Below are 18,692 nucleotides of genomic sequence, written 5' to 3' on the forward strand. Positions count from 1 at the left end.
TAACTTTTAAGTTCTTTCCGTTGGAAAACTTTTTCTCTGGCCAACTTAACTAGTGGACTCATTTGCATCCATCACTTTGCCTTGATTTAGCAGTGTCTGGCGGCTTACTCAGTCCCTTGGTTTCCAAAGTTCTGTTTTCTGTTTAAAAACACTCTTACAAGAGATACTGGAACCCCTGAGGGTGTCAGATTAGAAGAGGGACTGTGAGCCACGGACCCTACGAAACTTCCTTGGTCTGTAGTCCACAGATTGTGTGGTCACTGCATTTGCTGCTAGTTTGACTATCACCAGGAGCCGCCAGCCTGTCCTGGGTGTGTCCATAGCACTTACCAGGTTCATCTGACCTTCCAGACAAGGTGTTTGCACAGTGAAGACATAATTTTCGAATAAACAGGAGCACTGGATACTGGCAATACTATTTTACTGAAAATCTGGAGTTGCACAAATAGTTCTTTAGAACATAAAACTAAATGAATTTATACGTACAGTCAGCATTTGTAAGAGGCAGTACAAAAGTGTGTTCTGCTTCTACATGATATAAATTGCATATAATACCATGATTTAAACAACAGTCCATTATCTATTCCATGAGATACATCTTACTCAGAATGTCTGATGTTTCCCACGATAAAGGGAAATCATGCAGTTTATATGGGCAGTTGAGTTTCATCCTCTTAATTCATTTTAGTGATGGTGGGAAGATTTAGGGATAATCCTTTCATCAAAGAAGTAGAAGAAGAAAAAGTTACAGGACCGTTCTGAACTCATCAAAAATGAAATTAGGCACGTGTGCTTCAGCAACCTAAAATAATAAAATGAGTTAAATTATTCAGTGTTATTCAGAACACATGCAACATTTCCCATATGAAAACTAAAGAAATGAGGATATCCTTCAGAGCAGGGGGAATCCCCGGGAGCACTGGCCTCAAGGGGTGGGCCTTGCCTGAGACTACACTTCTGTTCCTGGTGTTCTCCATCCTGGTGTCTATTTTCTTGGCACTGCTGACATCTCAGGGTGCTGCCCAGCTCCCCCTGCCTGCAAACCTGAACTCTTAAAGGCACTTTGATCTGCGGGGAAGTACTAAGATGTAATATCTCCAGGAAGATCAGGAAGTCTGGCAAGTGACCAAGCCAGGGGGGATGAGAAGGCCCCCAAAGGCCCCCATTCCTTAGCTGTTCTTAGGGAAAACCCTGAGGGGGACATAGGATGGGGTGTAGAACTAGGCACTCTCCAAGTGCTGGAAATTGGTATTTTTTAAAAGCAGTGCTTAATTTTTTTTTATTATAAAGTTATTACCTGCTGATTAGAGGAAATGTAACAAATGCAGGAGTATAAGAAAGAATCTGATCTCAATCCCTTAAACTAAATTGATAATTATTTTGTATTGCATTCTTCCAGATTACACACACACACACACTTAAGAAAACAATTCTTAAAAGGTAAAAAGGTGTGTCATTTTTGGAACAGTGGTCATATGTAACTTTAGCTGTGGCGTGAACTTAACCCGGTTACGTGGAGAGAACACACCACACCTGGTTATTTCTCTACCCTGGCACTGAAGGAATTCTCTCCTGGACTGCACTTCGCACCTCCTGAACTGGGGAAGCTGCTGCCAGGGGTATGGTAGATATTCTGTCTCCTTGCGAAGCTCAGCATGGTGGAGAAGGAAGGGTGTCTTAGAGCTGTGGGCTGAGCAGTGGCGAGGGGACAGGCATCCCCTGAGAATGAGCTACTGGACTTCACTCCTAAGAGTCCGGCCACTCAATACCACCTTTTTACAAAAAGGGCATAATGCTGTTCTTTATATATCACTTACCCTCCTGGGTAGTTTTGTGTACCGAACATAGTCCTCCAGGAACAGAAGGGCACCCACAACATCTGCAGGCATTTCAGGGACCTTCTGGCTGTAACGGAACACTCTGGATCGATTAACTGCGTTGCACATGGGAGACCCCCAGACAGGATACTGAAATACGAACTCAACGACAGATTACTAAACGCAGTCAAAGAAACACAAGAACACCTCGATTCATACCAAGTCATCCTGCTCGCCTGTCTTAGCGTAGAGGATAAACTCTGTGGTTCACATGGACCGGCCGTCTATGTGGACTCACCCCTCGGTATCCCTCAGCACTTCATGGTTCAAAGACTGGCAGGCCCCTGAACAGGCCACGTTTCCCCATGCCCTCCAGCCTCTGCAGCTACCTTCGCTCTGCATGCTTATTTGAAAGTAAACTTCTAGACATCTTTCCAGTCCCAGCGTGGGTACTTCCTCCTCGGCGCGGTCCGCCCTGCTCCTGTGGGCGGATGGCCTTTTCCTGTGCTCTCAGTGTGCCTGGTCTCCCCCAAGCCCCTTACATTTTCAGTTCATGTGCTGGTTTCCCCGAGGGCCTGGGTCACGTCTCACCGTGCTGTCTCCAGTACCTGGGACTGCCTGGACCAGTACTGTATATTTGAAGGTGGCAAGTAAATACGGCATCTTGTCATTTTCTACATGGATCCTACTCATGTACTTATTCACACAGTTATAGTGCCAGCCACTCTCTAGAGCGAGAATGCAGCAGAATGCACGATGGTCTTCTGGTGCAGCTTACATTATTTTATCAAGATGAGTCTTTAGGTATGAGAACTCTTTCCAATTTCTGTACAGATTGGCATTTTCTAAATAAAGAATGCTATGGAAATGGATTACTGATGTATTTCTCTAACGCTGTTTTGTTTGAAAAGAACGTTTAAGACGATTGCAACTGGAAGAGTTCCCACTGCTCTCAAGCTTTCAGGTGTGGCCAGGGCTACATTTGTATTTGCCCTGCTTGGAACCAGGAAGGAGTCTCCATACATCTCGAGTCCCTGCGTCACTTCACTTAGCCGAATCAGAAATCCTGAGCTGCAGCTTGACCCCTGTGACCTGGTGACCTCTCTCAGGTTGCCAGGAACACGCCCGACTAGAGCCACACTTACTCCTTTGTAGTCATTAGTGAGGAAGAAACAGGAGGTGGACCCGCCAGCTCCTGACAGACTGCGCACTATGACGGGGTGGGAGGGGTGGAGGTGATTGGAAACCACCACCCTGGTGCCACCTGAACGAGTTCTTGGCCTCCTCCTCTCCCCATGGCCCTGGGCGAGATGCATCAGATTTTGGGGGCCTGTTACTTTCCTTTGCAATTGCCCTTATTTTGTGATTGTGACTATTTCATTATTGAGATTTCCCCATCCTTCCAAGTGCTCTTCTATTTTTCAATTGTTAAAAAATAAATTTGCTCTTTGAAAAAGGCTGACCACATGTCCTAGAAAAATACCCAGTGTTGTTCCAACCATGAAATAAGTCCGGGGAGGACTGGCCTGGTTGAGGCCCACGGAGAAAAGTTGGCAGGATTTGAAACGAATATAAAGTCAGCCGCTGGTATACAGTGGATGCCAAGGACCCAGTACTGGGATTCTAGGTGCACTGAGGAGGACCTGGAATGAAGGGGTGTGATAACCCGTCCACCCTAAGGGGAGGGCTTTGGAATCTGGGAAAACACATTTTAAGATGGCCAAACTAGAACCCCCGGGGAGGGGGGGCGGTCACCAGTACGTCAGGAACAGGTGCAGGGGCTTACCCACAGAAAGAGAAGACCTAAGGCAGCGGTGACAGTAACAACCTGTGGTGATGCCGCAAAGGAAGGAGACTGCATTTATTCTAATTCCAAAGGGTAGGAGAAGGCCCAGTGAATGATGTTTTCCGAGATGGGACGGCATTTTCTGCTTACTGTGTGCAATCAGGAACCTTTTAATGATGAGAACGACTCTACCAGTGTCCAGTGTTGCCTTGAGAGGTAATGAGTGCCTCATCGAAGGGCGTGTCCCAGTGGAGGCGGGAAGACTACCTGCGGGGACACCTGAGAGCTGACTCATGCCTGTGGCCGGAAGCAAATAAAATGGCCTCTGAACTGGCGTCCGATCAGCAGAGGGCTGGAAGACCATCCTCGTTGTCTTTATGTCACACCGACACAATTGGCCAGATGGTAACCTTCCAGGTTTGAATGTGCGACGTGACAGAATTTCAGTTAGCCGGGATGAGCCGTTAAGGGTACCAGAGAAGGAGGCTCAGGACCCAGCATCTCACGCAAATAACTTTTTGGGGAGGGGGGAGAACGGAAGGTTTACAAGCTGTGTATTCAATAGGAACTGGGGTGTGATTTCTGTCTCATTACACAGCGGGGCTCGAGCTGTGTCCAGCGTCTGACAGACGTGCGCCCTGCCTCCCACTGAGGGTGTGGAGCTGTCCCTGGCTGTGGCCCAGCTAGAGCACGCAGGAGCCTGAGGTCTGAGAGGCATCCCTGCACCAATCATGGTTGTGACTCATTCATGCAACGTCCCTGTGAGTGTGCCTGGGGCGCCCCGGGCAGGGCAACTGAGGAGGGGCCCACCTTGATTTCCTTGAAACAAGGAGATGTGCCCTGACTTGCTTTACTGAGCAGGCTGCGCAGCCCCTCCCCACCTGCCGGCGAGGCACTAAGAGGAAGCTGGTGTGCCGGGGAACGCCCCTCCCGTACGGGTGCCATGCACTCCTGGCCCGCGTACCTGGTACACTGCTCCACTGTGGAGCGGATGAACTGGCCGATCAGCGCCAGGAACTGCTCTGTGTACCGCGAATGAAACTGCTTCAGCAGGGTGAGCAGTCCCAGGACCAGCGGTGGCCAGTCCACGGGGTCGGCAGGTTTTCGGCAGACCATTCCTGCAAGGAACCACAGACCACCAGTTACACCTCAGGCCGAGGGCTGGTCTCTGGCGATGTCCACTCAGTAGGGCCGCTCCTGAACTGCAGCATGTCTGGGCCACATTTTGGAAGGAATAATCACCCTGGACTACATTTTGAATTAGACCCGGGATTGGTGGAGGCTGCTCGTGGTCTGAAGGATTCAACACAATATTACTCAGTTTTACAATTACCATCAGTCTGTCTTTTGGATTATATAATTACAGCATGCGATTGTAGAAAAATGTAAAGATATAAAAAATATAAACGAGACTGACTGGTGTGGCTCAGTGGTTGAGTATCGACCTATGAACCAGGAGGTCACAGTTCAACTCCCAGTCAGGGCACATGCCCGGGCTGTAGGCTCGATCCCCGGTAGGGGGCGTGCCGGAGGCAGAGCCATAATCGGCTGCCTAGACTTTACAGAAAGGAGAGAAGCCCAGGCCCCTCACATTTTACAAGTTGAACAATGAACCACTGGAAATAAAGGTGGACTATGGTAGGTTGATATGAAATCCACTGTCCCCATTTCATGGAGGGGCATTACGTTTCAGATGCCCAAAGAGATGGATTTTCTACTAGTAAACATACATTTAATTAAGAAAATATCTCATATGTGACATAGCATTCTATACAAAGAGCTGTTTTGTTAGTTATTGATCTATTGATATTGTTACTTATTACAAATAATATATCATCTCATACCTAGGTTTTTGTTGTACTGAAGTTTTGGCAATTGAGCGATCAGAAATAGGAAGTTGACAACGGGGAAGTAGGGTAGGCGCTTGGTTGTTATGTATATCTGGAAAGAGAAAGGTACAAAAAATGGATGTTTTTCCACACTGCACAACACTGCAGAACACATTTACAAATGGAAGGGTTCCTTCTTATTTCAATTTGCTTTTCAGACCACCTAAAACTAGGATGTTCCATTAATTTGCTGCCTTCAGAGTTTATTTAACATCAATGGATCCCCGCAAACATAAATACCTATATAACAATTAGCCCTCTGGGAAAGGAACAAATTTGCTGAGAGATTAACAGCGACTCCCCGCTCCTCACAATCCTCTAAATGCCATTAACAAAGGGAGGGAGGAAAAGAGTGATGAGCAAGAGTGGGCTGGGAAGGAAAGCAAGTACAACAGTCAAGGCAAAACTGGAGGGAAGGAGGGAGGAGCGAGGGTGGTGGGGGGGGGCTAGGGGGGGTAGGAGGCGGAAGGAAGGAAAGCTCCACATGGCCGCACGTGGCAGGACACACGCAGAAAGCAAGCAGATGTCTCCTGTCATTTGCTGTGCCCTGGGCAGTGTCACAGAGCAGTCTCCCTCCCAGTTCACCTGGCAGGAGGTAGCTACTTCGCCATCTCCCTCCTCCCCAGCAGCCTGAGTGCAGGGTCCAGTCTGGCTAGGGAGCAGGACTCGGCTTAGACTGCCTGGCTCCACCCTAGCTAGAGAGGAGCCCGGGGAAGCGATCCACCTCTGAGCCTCGGCTCCTCACCCAACAATGGCACATTTCAGTGCTTGGCTCGTTGTACGTACTCAAAAATGTGTGCTTAAATGTGAGCTATTTAGGTTCATAATCTTTTAACCAAAAAACCCAGGGGATCATGCAGATTTCAAAATTTCACACATTATAGATTTTACAAAGGTAATAGAGGGCTAGATAACACCCTATAATCAAAGTCATCAGAACATGAACATTCACAGGAACAGGTGTTGCCACCAAAGGAGATCTGATACCATCTTGTGAAAAAACGTCCAGTTCTCGGAGGACCCCGGCGGTCAGAACTGCAGGAGAGTTTGGAGCCGCAGATTGATTACACTTGTGATTACTCTCAGACACAAAGGGAAACATCGTTGGGCAGGAAGGTTCAATGCCACCGTTTGGTTGCAATTCAAGTATCAAACCCTGGCCAAACCTAAAAGGAACCTCTTACAGACAGAGCCCGTTTTGCTTTTTGAGGAGCTCTGACAAACACTGTTAGCATTTGAGTCCCTCAGCCAGAGTCAGGCCGGGAAGCTGTGAGCACACCCTCGAGTTACCTGTGGGAAAAAGGAGCTCAGAGGGGCGGGGACTTGAGTGGAGGGAGGTGCTGGGATCTGAACCCAGGTTCTCCCAAGATTTTAGCCCAGTGATCTGCTACCCGGGCCCAAAGCGCCTCTGTGGACCACGCGGTCTCCCACCACACCGTTTTATATTTTAGTCATCAACCTTGTTCAGAGGGTTGTGAATGCCAGCGGCCTCCAGGTAGGCTGTGATTTCATACAGGAGCGTGTTATCTTCTTTGGGGTAAGGCAGGGAGGGGTCCTGGTAGTGGGCTTCGATGTCTGCTAGGAGAGCCCTGCGTGGAAGAAGCACGAAGCGGAGACACGTGTTAGAGACTCCCGGAGTTTACAACAGTCAGTCCCGACTGGGATGTAACCTCTCAGGGCCTCAGTGCCCTCATCTGGAAAACGAGGGCTTGGTCCTGCTCCTTCTCCCGTGCCAGGCCTGCGACTGGGTATCCGTGAAAAACTTAACCTCAGATTGCTTTATCTTCTGGAATTAACCCAGATCAAATGCTTTCACCACTCGAGTTTTATGAACTGACTGAACTGTTGGACCAAGAAGCATGAATTACTGATCTTAACACATTGCGGACGGATCACGAGAATTCTCGTGTTTTCTGTTCTAAGGCTTGTGGCCAATCACACTTTAAAAATATATTAGCTTGTAAGAACATGTAATAAATAACTTCAAAATGCAATGGGTATTTAATTTTAAAGCGTGTCTTTAACATTTATGTAAAACGTTTTTTGTACTCGTTCAATAGAAAGTTATCTGGCCACTGGGTAAAGCTAGCAATAAAACTACTGGTCTGCAATGTGTTAAGCAGGAAGCTTGAAATGAGAACAGGTTGCTGGGAGGAGGATGACTGTGCCCAGGATGCGTGCCCAGAGTCACGCCTAGCGAAGAAAACACTTCCAATTGCCCACAGGATGCTCAGTGACTCAGTCCTGTGGAAAGCCAACTGGTAACAGTTGACCCTCAAACAACAGGGACCCCCTTGAGCAATCGGAAACCCATGTATAACTTTTGGCTCCTCCAAACCTAAATACTAATAGCTTACTGTTGACCAGAAGTCTTTCTGATTACATACACACTGATGAACACATTTTATATGTTGTATGTATTATATACCGTATTCTTAAAGTAGCTAGAGAAAAGTGTTAAAGTCATGAGAAAAAACACTTACAGTATTTATTGAAAAAAAATCTACATTATAAGTGGACCCAAACAGTTCAAACCCATGGTGTTCAGAGGCCAACTGTAATTGCTTTCTCAATCTGTGCAAGTACCTAGTACAGTGTCTGGTATGTATTAAGTGATCAATATTTGTTGGCTGAAGAAATGAATCCATCAAGACACACACACACACAACAAGGGACAATACTGAGGAAACAGATTTGTTATCCATGGGAAGGCAGCCTATTCATCCAGAGAGCCTCTTACCCAAAAAGAACTTAAAAGAGTAGGTACTGGAGAATATGGCTCTTTCAAATGCTGGCACTTACTTATTGAGATTTTCCAGGGCGGCTGCCAGATGTTTGGAGTCAAACCGACAAGAGTAATTTAATTCGTTGGCAATCTGTTGTCTCAGAATCTGCATCTGCCCAACCTGTGAACAAGCGAGAGAAAGAACAGGTAGGACAGGTCGGCATCTCAGAGCGAGTAAGGAGCCCAACACCAAGACAGCTTCTCACTGGAGGATCACACGTTCTACCGAAAAATGTAGGGACCGCCCGGACTGGCTCCGTGCTGAGAGCCCACGCCAGGAATGCCGGATGGACTCCAGTGTGCCCACCTCAGCATCGCCCCAGGGTCTAGTATTTTACAAAGGGGCCAGTGATGCTCAGCGTTCATGTGTCAAAGGTGTCTGCTTTGGAGCTCTATGTTTGCTCTTCGGGAATAAGTTCTCCAAGTTTAGTAGGTGCTAGGAGCAGCCCTACCTCCTTTATTTGTCCTCATCTAAACAAGTGCTAAGGATGCCATTTCCCTCGGATACTCTCAAACTTGGTGAATATGTGTTCCACATCACTCAGGAATAAACATCATGTAATAATCTGGGTTAAAAAATAATAATCCACATAAAGTCTACCAAGAAAGTCCCCTAACGATGCTAACCCCTAGTCTAGGGGTCCTTAACCTCGTTTTTGTACCTTGAACCCCTACTGGGATCCGGTGAAGCACACAGACCCTGTCTCGGAATAATTCTTTCATGTGTACAAAATAAAGCATATAGGATCATGGGAGCCAATTGTAACAAAAGGTAATTATCAGAATATTTAAAACAGATTTATGATACAGTTATGTCAGCACAGCGCATTAACCACTGCAATTCCCAAGGAACAATGAGAATAGATGACCCTGGACATGTCTATGTTAGGTGATAGAACCTACTCTGGGATCTGGTTTGAGATAGATTTCAGCCTGCTCCCATAAACTTGTTGGAATCACAAAGACAACAGTATAACTTTCTTGCCAGTAAATTTCTCATGTTCCATTCTAGGAAAGGTATCCCTAAGCGGTTAGTGATGGGGAGCAGAGGGGCGGGAGGGGAGGCTGTTTTACAAAACCAGCAACAACAAAGGGGAAATGAACACATTTACTCTGCGTTGCTGGGAGCAGAGAAAAAGAGAGTGGCCTTGTCTACAAACAAAAAGACAAGTTATCATTTAGATAGATGGAGCTTGTAACAGTTACATGTGTTAAATGACCTCAAATGTATTACTTTCGACCATTATTCTTACCAGACTATCATTCTCCTTGGGTGAGGTAAATAAAAGCCTATGTAAAAAACGCTATTTATAAGTAAGAAACCGTTTGTTACAGAAAAATATTATTTTAAAGCCAGAATAGGGCAAGCCAAGAAAATAGTGGGTACTCGCAAGCCACTCAACAATGTGCCTCCAACCTTGTATCTGGCCTATCTAATTCCTTGCTTAACTCCAGATACTCTATGTCAAGGGTTCCCTTAAAAGCACCAATCTAGAAATGGAAACAAATAAAGTCAGCTTAACATGACTTGTTCTCATTTAAAGCACACTGAGTATCGGTGACCAGCACCTTCTCTTTTTGGTGCTTCCGCCAAGCCTCTCATACAGCACCGGAGCTCCTACCCATTTAGTAGGAATCGCCTATTTAGAGGTATTTGGATTATCGCTTTTGCCAAGATTTCTCTAGAAATGCAACAGCCACTAGCCCATGTGGCTATTTATTTAAACTGATTAAAATGAAATAAAATGAAAGGTTCGGTTCCTCGGCCCCCCAAGGCACGTTTCAGGTGCTCAACATCTACACGTGGCTAGTGGCTCTGGTCACTACTGAACAGCAGATTATCTCCAAAGTGACAAACTTGTCCTTGGGGCGTTAGGCAAAGGTCACTAGGACACAATACTTGGCTACTGCAGAATCATCAGCAATGACCACGAACCGCGGTCCGTAACGGACTGTGGCCTTCGAACCGCCTGGCCACCAAGCAGAAACCGTCCAAGCCTTCCCCGAGAACCCGGCCTCCCGCGGCTCCCGCAGAGGGAGATGCAGGCCCGTGCGGCCTCAGGCCACTCCTCACTCTGCCCCGGTTTTCCCAAGATTAGAAACCCAAGAAGCTCTCAGTATCCGGAAGTCACCTGGTGCCGGAATGTCAGACTTCATCACAAGAGGCCAAAGGCTCCTAGTGTTGCCTATTCGGTTTGTTTCTAAGTAAATTACACACACACACACACACACACACACACCCCTCCCTGAAATGATGGGAAATATATTGTGAATTTGGCCAAGACAACAATGAGTATTGACTCAATGAGCAACTTCTGTCACTGGGAACAAGAGAATGGAACTTCTGCAAATTCCTATGGCATTCTAGACTTTTCCTTTGGTCCGGGACACTTTTAACCACGAGTCGGTTTTCCCGCAGGAAATCTAGTAGACAGACTGTCAGTAGGCATTCTGAGGAGATAGGTAGCGTTTCTTTTAACTCTGTGTCACCCAACGACTGACGATGCTTCGTACACAACGAGTGCCAGGAACGGGCTGTCGAATGTCTCGGGTCATCAAGCGACGAGGGAAGGACACTGGGAAGAGTCAGAGCATCCGTCACAGTATCAGGCAGGAGAGCAGGGAGCGGATTCTACAAGCTGATTGCCATCCAGCAAATTAATCTCCTCATTTCACTTTCCTGTTCATTTCCAGGGACACAGTGTCCTGTTTGCGGTGTAAGGACAATTTATGCCCCAGAGAACCTGGCTTTTAACATCTATGCAGTCAGAGGGGAAGGAGATAAACGATCTGTAACCGGACAGAGCAGTCACGGAATGGACTTTTTTTTGTGAGATGGATTATTAATTTCCCATTTCCTGTGTGAAAGCACTTCTTGCCAAAAGGCATTTCAGAAAGAAACAGATTCCTTGAGCAAAAAGAAAACCACAGGCCAATGAAAAGCATAGTCAAGAACTGCTCCAAGAGAGGAAGATAAAGAGACAAACAAATTACAGAAATAATGACAAATTGAAGTATTTTTGTTTTAATGACAAAAAAAGAGTGGCTTTCTTTGAGCAACAAAATTATTAGAAATTAATAATTAAAAAAACACAGCATTATCACCCTTTCTTCCACAACATACCTTCATTACAGCCTCGAGATAAGCTGTCCAAATCTTCTGTGTTTTGGCAATGGCGGAAAAATAAATTTTATTCGAATTTGCTGAAAGGTTAAAATACAATTTTCTATTTAGTGAATTTGGAAAGGTTACAGCATTATCTGCACCTCAGGCTAGTTTCAGAACACTTACCTACAATGCTTTTGAGGGGGCTGACAGCGTTCATGAGGGTTTTTAAAGTATCCTGAACAGTTTTGTCTCTCATGATAATTTTCTGAAACATACTGAGGAAATTCTAGAACAAGAAGAAGGCAAAATCAAAGGACCAAATATAGTGAATAAGATGAGCAAGTACTCCAGTTAACTAAACGTTCAGGAGCACACAGACTGGCCTACGTCACACCACACTGTAACTAGGGTCCCGGGAAGCAGCCACTTCCGGTTCCTATCAGAAACACCCACTTCTGGGAGGAGCCAGTTGCTGGCTTCAATGAGAAAGAGTCTTATTTTCCCAAGATGGAACTCACAAAAACCATCTGCCCACAAAAATACTATGCTGGCTGTGAAATTCTAGGTGATTCTCGTCCTTACATACGTACCAGAGTCTCATATACATGGCAGTACGGGAAAGGATGAAGGAAAAGTCGAGTGGCCCGCTCCCATCTCGCCTAGGGTAGCAGAAAACACGCACGAAGGCCAGAGCTCACCTGGAGCTCCTTTACGATCATAAAGCACAGCAGCCTGTCCAGCCCGTTCAGCCCGAAGGTCCCCAGCGTGGTCTGGATTTCTGAGAAGAGGCGGCTGCTGGTCACTTCTTGGTGCGTTTTCATGTCATACCAGGTGTTCAGCTGGTCGATGTGACATGTCATTCTACAACACAGAACACACCCAAAGCCCAGAAGCAGCTGAGGAGTCATCCTTAAGAGATGGAGGACTCAACGGCTTTGGGGCATCAGACATGAAAAACAGCAGGGTCGCCGAAACCGGTTTGGCTCAGTGGATAGAGCATCAGCCTGCGGACTGAAGGGTCCCGGGTTCGATTCCGGTCAAGGGCATGTACCTTGGTTGCGGGCACATCCCCAGTGGGGGGTGTGCAGGAGGCAGCTGATCGATGTTTCTCTCTCATCGATGTTTCTAGCTCTCTATCCCTCTCCCTTCCTCTCGGTAAAAAATCAATAAAATATATTTAAAAAAAAAACACACAAAAAAACACAGCAGGGTCATGGCTCATGCTGAATAACCTCTGCATCCAGGCACCCAGTGTATGCACCTTTACGGTGATGCCCGGGGGACCAGGGCGGTACGCTGCATTGCACCCCCTTTTCCTGCCCTGCACTATGTCGCTGGTTGGGCTGTTGCTTGGAGTCATGCCAAGAGGACAAGGTTAGACTTGGGTGTCAGGCTGGAGGACTTTAGGTGTCTCTCCATGGGGTCTTTCTTTAAATTCCCAGAAAATGGGGACAAGTCATGTGTCATTTCCACTCTGGTAAGAAACTTCGAATCCTATGTAACACTTGAGAGTACAATGACAAGCCATTTCCTCTTTTCTCCCAGTTCTGGTAGCAACAATGACTCCGTTTAGGCTCAGGAGCGTGACCATGACGATAAGCAGCTGACAGTATCTGCTGCGCCCTGCTTCCAGGCCAGGTGCTGGGCTAAGCTTCTCCGGGCTCCTTTTCTTCCTCACGGTAGGAAGTGGCCCTTTCTGTACAGGTGAGATAACTGAGGCTCAGAGAGACCCGATTCCAACACCACACTCTCAACCACCATTTTAATGGCTCCAAACGTGGGGTCGGGACCTTGAATCACTGGTAGACTATGTTACAAGCAGGTGGCCAAACCCACTCCTGGGGAGTCTGACTGGGCAGGTCTGGCATGGATTCCCAGCCCTGCAATTTCACACTCCACACATGACATGCCCAATTCTAAGAACCAGAATGCGACTTGACTGAAATGGAACTTGGGAGGTAGTAAGAGCCGCGAGGACTGGGGGATGTACTTTGGAAGTCAGTGAGAAGAGCGAGAGATTTCCAGAACTGCACACGGAAACCTTTCAGCTTCGAGGTCGCCCTCCATCGCCCAGCGCTGGCACTCTGTGTCCCTCACGAGGCTCCCAGCACTGATGACCAAGTCAACACTGACACGAAAGCCCCTACTGTGCTTAAACCCTCTGTAGCTATTAGTGTGGCATTAGGGGGTAGTTTTCTAGAAAGGATTCCATGGTCAACTCGTGGGCACCAAGAAAGGAGGAGCTACAGAAGGTTTGGATCAATTACTCTTAGACAACACTCATTTCTGATGGGATTTTTGGATGAAGTTTACGTATTGACAAGGGCAGTTTTGACTATCTCAGTTTTTGTGACTCTATAAACTGTGATGCACGGCATGCAAACCTATGTCCTACGTGGTCTGCTCTAGAATGCCACAGGACTTAAGAGCTGGGATCCTGGTGTGTATTCTGGGTCCACCACTTACTAACTCTGTGATTTTGGGCAAGTGACTTATCTTTTCTGTGCCTCAGTCACTTCATTTTTAAAATGGAAAGAGTAACAGAGCCTACCTCATAAGACTCTTGTAATGAGTAAGTGAAAGAACGCAGATCTTGTTCTGGGAAGAGAGCACCAGGTAAGTGCTCAGGAAAGGGTTAGTTCTTGCTATCAAAGGTGCCTCGGTGCGGGCTAAGAAACAAGGTCATCTTAAAAGGCCAGGATATGAACCGACAAGTGCAAGACCCTGTGACTGGAGAGAGAGAGAGAGAGAGAGTGTGTGTGTGTGTGTGTGTGTGTGTGTGTGTGTGTGTGTACGCCAAAGCTACTAGGTAGAGATAAGCAATTTGTAATTTAAAAGATAATTTGATATATTGGGATGTTCGCTGTTCCAAGCAAGTAGAATGTTAAATGGTGAGGAGAGGAGCTTAGGTGGCCAAACAAACCTTAGGGTTGTTTTGATCTCTATTTCTTTGGACTGAGGAAACTACATGGTCTCAAAAAGCGAATTTCAATAAGCAAAGCTGTGACCTGAGTATAGGCAATACATGTGTAGACTTGGATCGTCCGTTCAAGGCCAGTGGAGTTCAGATGCACCTACTTTGGGTCTGTGATCCGTAAGATTTCTCTGCAGAGCCGACCGATAAACGTCACAGACTCATCCACAGGGGTAAACTTTGGTATTGGAATATGAGTGGACTGGTACATGCTTTGCCAGTCTTGAATCTGGAAAAAAATAACAAATATCTGGTACATCTTTGACCAGGTAACCTAGGTATGCTTTCCCCACAAAGTTTTATAAGGATAATGTTGCATAAAGAGCGACAATGAGTGCTCCTTAGTTTCAAAAACTGTGTGAATAGTCATTCCAAAATGCCATATATAACATTTATTAAAAGAAACAATTGTGAGAAAGTAAGATGAATGAGGATAAGTAAAAGAGACACAGGGAATTCTGGCTTTTGGCACATGACCTACTATGTGTCAATGTAATAACAAAAATCCAAAATATCATAAGGGTGGAAGATACTTAATGTTTCAGCGCATGAATCATCAATTCCCTACTTGAAGCATATAGAGTAGTTCCTTGCTAACTACTAAAATCTAAGTTCTCAGCTGTGATACTTAAGAATTTGGTGCTCAAACAACCCAATTAAAAAATAGGCAAAGGACTTGTATAGACATTTCTTCAAGAAAGATATAGAAATGGCCAAAAAAACACAGGAAAAGATGCTCAACATCATTAGTCATTTGGAAAATGCAAATCAAAACCACATGAAATACCACTTCATACCAATTAGGATGGGTCTAATATTTATTTTTTTCAAAAGGAAAATAAGTGTTGGCAAGGATGTGGAGGAATTAGGCAATTAGAACCCTCAGATATTGCTGGTAGAAATAAAAATGGTGCAGGCACTGTGGTAAATAGCTTGTTGGTTCATCAGTAAGCTACACACAGAATTACTATATGGCCCAGCAATTCCGCTCTTAGGTATATACTCTGATCAAACCCAAATGACCCCTAAGTCTTCTGAATTCTCGATCACTTGAGTTATAACAATGACAACAAACGGATTCATTCTGCAGCCATTTAGTCATGTTTTCTCCGTAGGACAGTGAACTCCCAGAGGTCAGGTATCATATAAACTTTGAAACCCTCACAGCTCCTGAAGGTACTCAGAAGGTATTTGTGACTTTCTAGTACTTACTGATTTTTAGTCATTGTTTAAATACACTTTCTTGTTGGCATTTCTGAGGTCTAGGGTATGTATTTTAAAAGTCAGAAATAACAGACATAGTCAAGAATTTCAAAATGCACTTAGATACCTTTGTTCTTAAGAAGTTATTACATTCCTGCTCGACGTTGTAATTTATAATACGAGATACTTCTTCCTGCCAAATCTTCAGAGCATAAATGTTGACATAGTCCTGTATGTATTCAAAAGAACGGTGAAATCCGTCCATGGTCGCTCCCAACTCTTTCAGCTTGGGCATCAACTCACTTGGCTGTGCAAAAGGGGAAACACAAATTCTATCATATTGCAGGAGACTGTCAACCACTAATATCCACACTGGACTTTTAAACGATCCCCTAAGAGACCACACTGATAGTTCAAGACAGCCTTGGAAATACTCATTTCCTACCCATCTAGGATGAGAGGTAACCAAGGTCTGACATTCAAGGAATAGATTTCATTCACCTGGGAAGAAAGCCTCATACAAAAGAATATAAAAAATTAATGCTGATTTCTCGCACATCCTTTGATGAGTGTATCTATCTTAAAACACTTCAACTATTTTAAGTTGAATTTCCTGATGTGAAATGTACCCTATATATAAATTTCAGGCCTATTTCTTTTTTCTCCTGAGAAAAATTACCATATTCCTTAATACATTGAACAAAATAAAAACTTACTTCCTATCTGGTTTATGATTAAGTTCTGTATCTAGAAGAAGTAACTCTGAATTACAAACATCAGTTCAATTCTTAAGTTAGGGGATCAGCCCTGGCTGGTGGCCGAGTTGTTTGGATCATCGTCCCATACACAAAACGAGTTCGATCCCTGGTTGGTGTATGGGAGGCAACTGATCGATGTTTCCCTCTCACATCAAGGCCTCTCTCTCTCTCTCTCCCCCTTTCTCTCTAAAATCAATAAAAACATATCCTCAGGTGAGGATTAAAAAAATATTAGGGGATCACCAGGTAAAGAAAAACAGTGCCGATTTTAGAAAGGATTTTTTCATAATATGAATAGATGACCATATGGGATCAAAAAGCACATCTACTGATTGTATTGAAAACCAGCTATCAGATATCTGTTAGGGGGAAGGGTCTTGTTCACAATAGTTAAAAGTGAGGCTCTAGTCCATTTTTTTTCAAACTGAATGGACAGCAAGAGAAAGGACAGACATAGTTTGGTCATCTGGTACCTTGGCTCGAGGGTTGAAGATCAATCCCCGATGAAGAGCAAAAGCAACACGTTTAACGAGCTCTTTCCTTATCCCGTCTTCCAGCAACTGTTTGGGATCCACCTGAGTGCACAGCAAAGAGCAATAAACGGCAGTGAGGAAAAGCCGGCCCGGAGTCCGGAGGAAAGAACTTGCAGTGGAGCGCTTTCCACCTCTTTTCTAAAGGACTGGGCCTCGTTCCCTTCCTGTCCCTCTGAGATCTTGCTCCGTAGGACAGAATTATCAGGCCCGTCCCCTCTTTAGGATCCGGTTTATCTCAGGAAAACTCATGATAACTTTACAACATGACATTTCAAAGGTGGTGGGTGGGTATGGAAAGTTTCAAGTTGCCTCACTTTTAATCACTTCCTTACAAGTTAAATTTCCTTTTCTTATCACCAGGAGGGGGCAGAATAACGGGGCTGCAATTGAAGTCAGTGCATTTTTCCTCTGGATGTTACCTCAGAGCCTCTATAGCCATATGGGCAACTCAAGGTTTGGGTTGGATGCTCTGCAGATGGAAAAATTCTCTCTCCTTTCAGCACTCTGGGAATGGTGTTGGAAATTAGGGAGATAAAATATGAAAGCAAATCTGTTCCCTAAGCTCATTTTGCTGATTCTTTTTTTCTGTAATGAGAAAACTTTTGTTATTCCCCAAAAGACAGTCTCCTATCAGATCCATAAACATTAAATAGCTTCACGGCATCCTTTGGATTCCGTGAGACCTGTCTCTCTTTTTAATCTGTAAAAAAGCATTATTTCAGAACGTCATAAAGGTAATTGATGGGTTCCATCTGCATTTGGTTATGTTTAAACTTCAAGGAAGATAAATGCAATGAAAGCTGCAGAATTACAAAAGCCAGAAAAACATGTTGCACAACAGCATGGCTACGCAATCAGCAAAATCCAGACTGGGAGAGACTACCGGTTGAAGGCCTGGGTTCTTCAAAAGAAAAAAAGAATAAAGAAACCTGGAGATTAAAAGAGACGTAAAAGACACGATATATATATTTTAAATGTAAACTATAGCATCGAGAGATTTACTTTTGGATAATAAAACTATAAACAGAGAGACTGAAATTAGGTCAGAGCACATGTGGGGGAGGATGGGGTGGGAGCTGGCTAAATTATGTGTCTTGACTTGAGTGTTGGTGAAAACAAATGATATTTACCTTATAATAATCTACTAAGCTACACAATTGTTTCTGCAGCTTTTAATATCTATGCTTTATATCCCAAGAAACTAGAAACACCAATTAGAAAGGATCTATGCACTCCTATGTTCATAGCAGCACAATTCACCATAGCTAAGATTTGGAAACAGGCTAAGAGCCCATCAGTAGATGAGTGGATTAAAAAACTGTGGTACATCTACACAATGGAATACTATGCTGCGGTAAAAAAGGAGTTCTTACCATTTGCAACAGCATGGATGGAACTGGAGAGCATTATGCTAAGTGAAATAAGCCAGTCAGAGAAAGATAAATATCACATGATCTCACTCATTTATGGAATATAATGAACAACATAAACTAATGAACAAAAACAGATCCAGAGACAGAGAAACATCTATCAGACCATCAAACCTCAGAGGGAAGGTAGGGAACGGTGGGGGTAAGGGGAAGAGATCAACCAAAGGACTTGTATGCATGTATATAAGCCTAACCAATGGACACAGACAACTGGGGTGAGGGCATGAGTGGGGGGGATGGGGGAGTAATGGGGGGATAAGGACACATATGTAATGACTTAATCAATAAAGAAATTAAAAAAAATAAAGTTGGAGAAATAACATAAACAAAGGTAAATTATCTTACATAATAAAAAGGTAATATTTAAATTACCATCACTCCGCTACGCCCATGATTGGGCCAGCGGGT

General features: G+C 44.9%; 1 protein-coding gene across 1 annotated transcript in view; it reads right to left on the reverse strand.

Annotated features, from left to right (window-relative positions):
* Window positions 1–404: 404 nt before the first annotated feature.
* WASHC5 (WASH complex subunit 5) overlaps window positions 405–18,692 on the reverse strand; it is a 48,714-nt gene continuing 30,426 nt past the window's right edge. Inside the window, exons 18-29 of the mRNA XM_079795864.1 lie at window positions 16,795–16,896; window positions 15,691–15,870; window positions 14,465–14,589; window positions 12,085–12,247; window positions 11,570–11,672; window positions 11,402–11,481; window positions 8,295–8,398; window positions 6,952–7,081; window positions 5,448–5,544; window positions 4,568–4,721; window positions 1,818–1,905; window positions 405–802 (exon numbers count right to left, since the gene is read on the reverse strand). Coding sequence (XP_079651990.1) covers window positions 746–802; window positions 1,818–1,905; window positions 4,568–4,721; window positions 5,448–5,544; window positions 6,952–7,081; window positions 8,295–8,398; window positions 11,402–11,481; window positions 11,570–11,672; window positions 12,085–12,247; window positions 14,465–14,589; window positions 15,691–15,870; window positions 16,795–16,896 — 1,383 coding nt within the window. The 3' untranslated portion in view covers window positions 405–745. The remainder of the gene's footprint in view (window positions 803–1,817; window positions 1,906–4,567; window positions 4,722–5,447; window positions 5,545–6,951; window positions 7,082–8,294; window positions 8,399–11,401; window positions 11,482–11,569; window positions 11,673–12,084; window positions 12,248–14,464; window positions 14,590–15,690; window positions 15,871–16,794; window positions 16,897–18,692) is intronic.

The sequence above is a fragment of the Cnephaeus nilssonii genome, assembly GCF_951640355.1.
Source record: "Cnephaeus nilssonii genome assembly, chromosome: 18".
NCBI classification, from domain to species: domain Eukaryota; kingdom Metazoa; phylum Chordata; class Mammalia; order Chiroptera; family Vespertilionidae; genus Cnephaeus; species Cnephaeus nilssonii.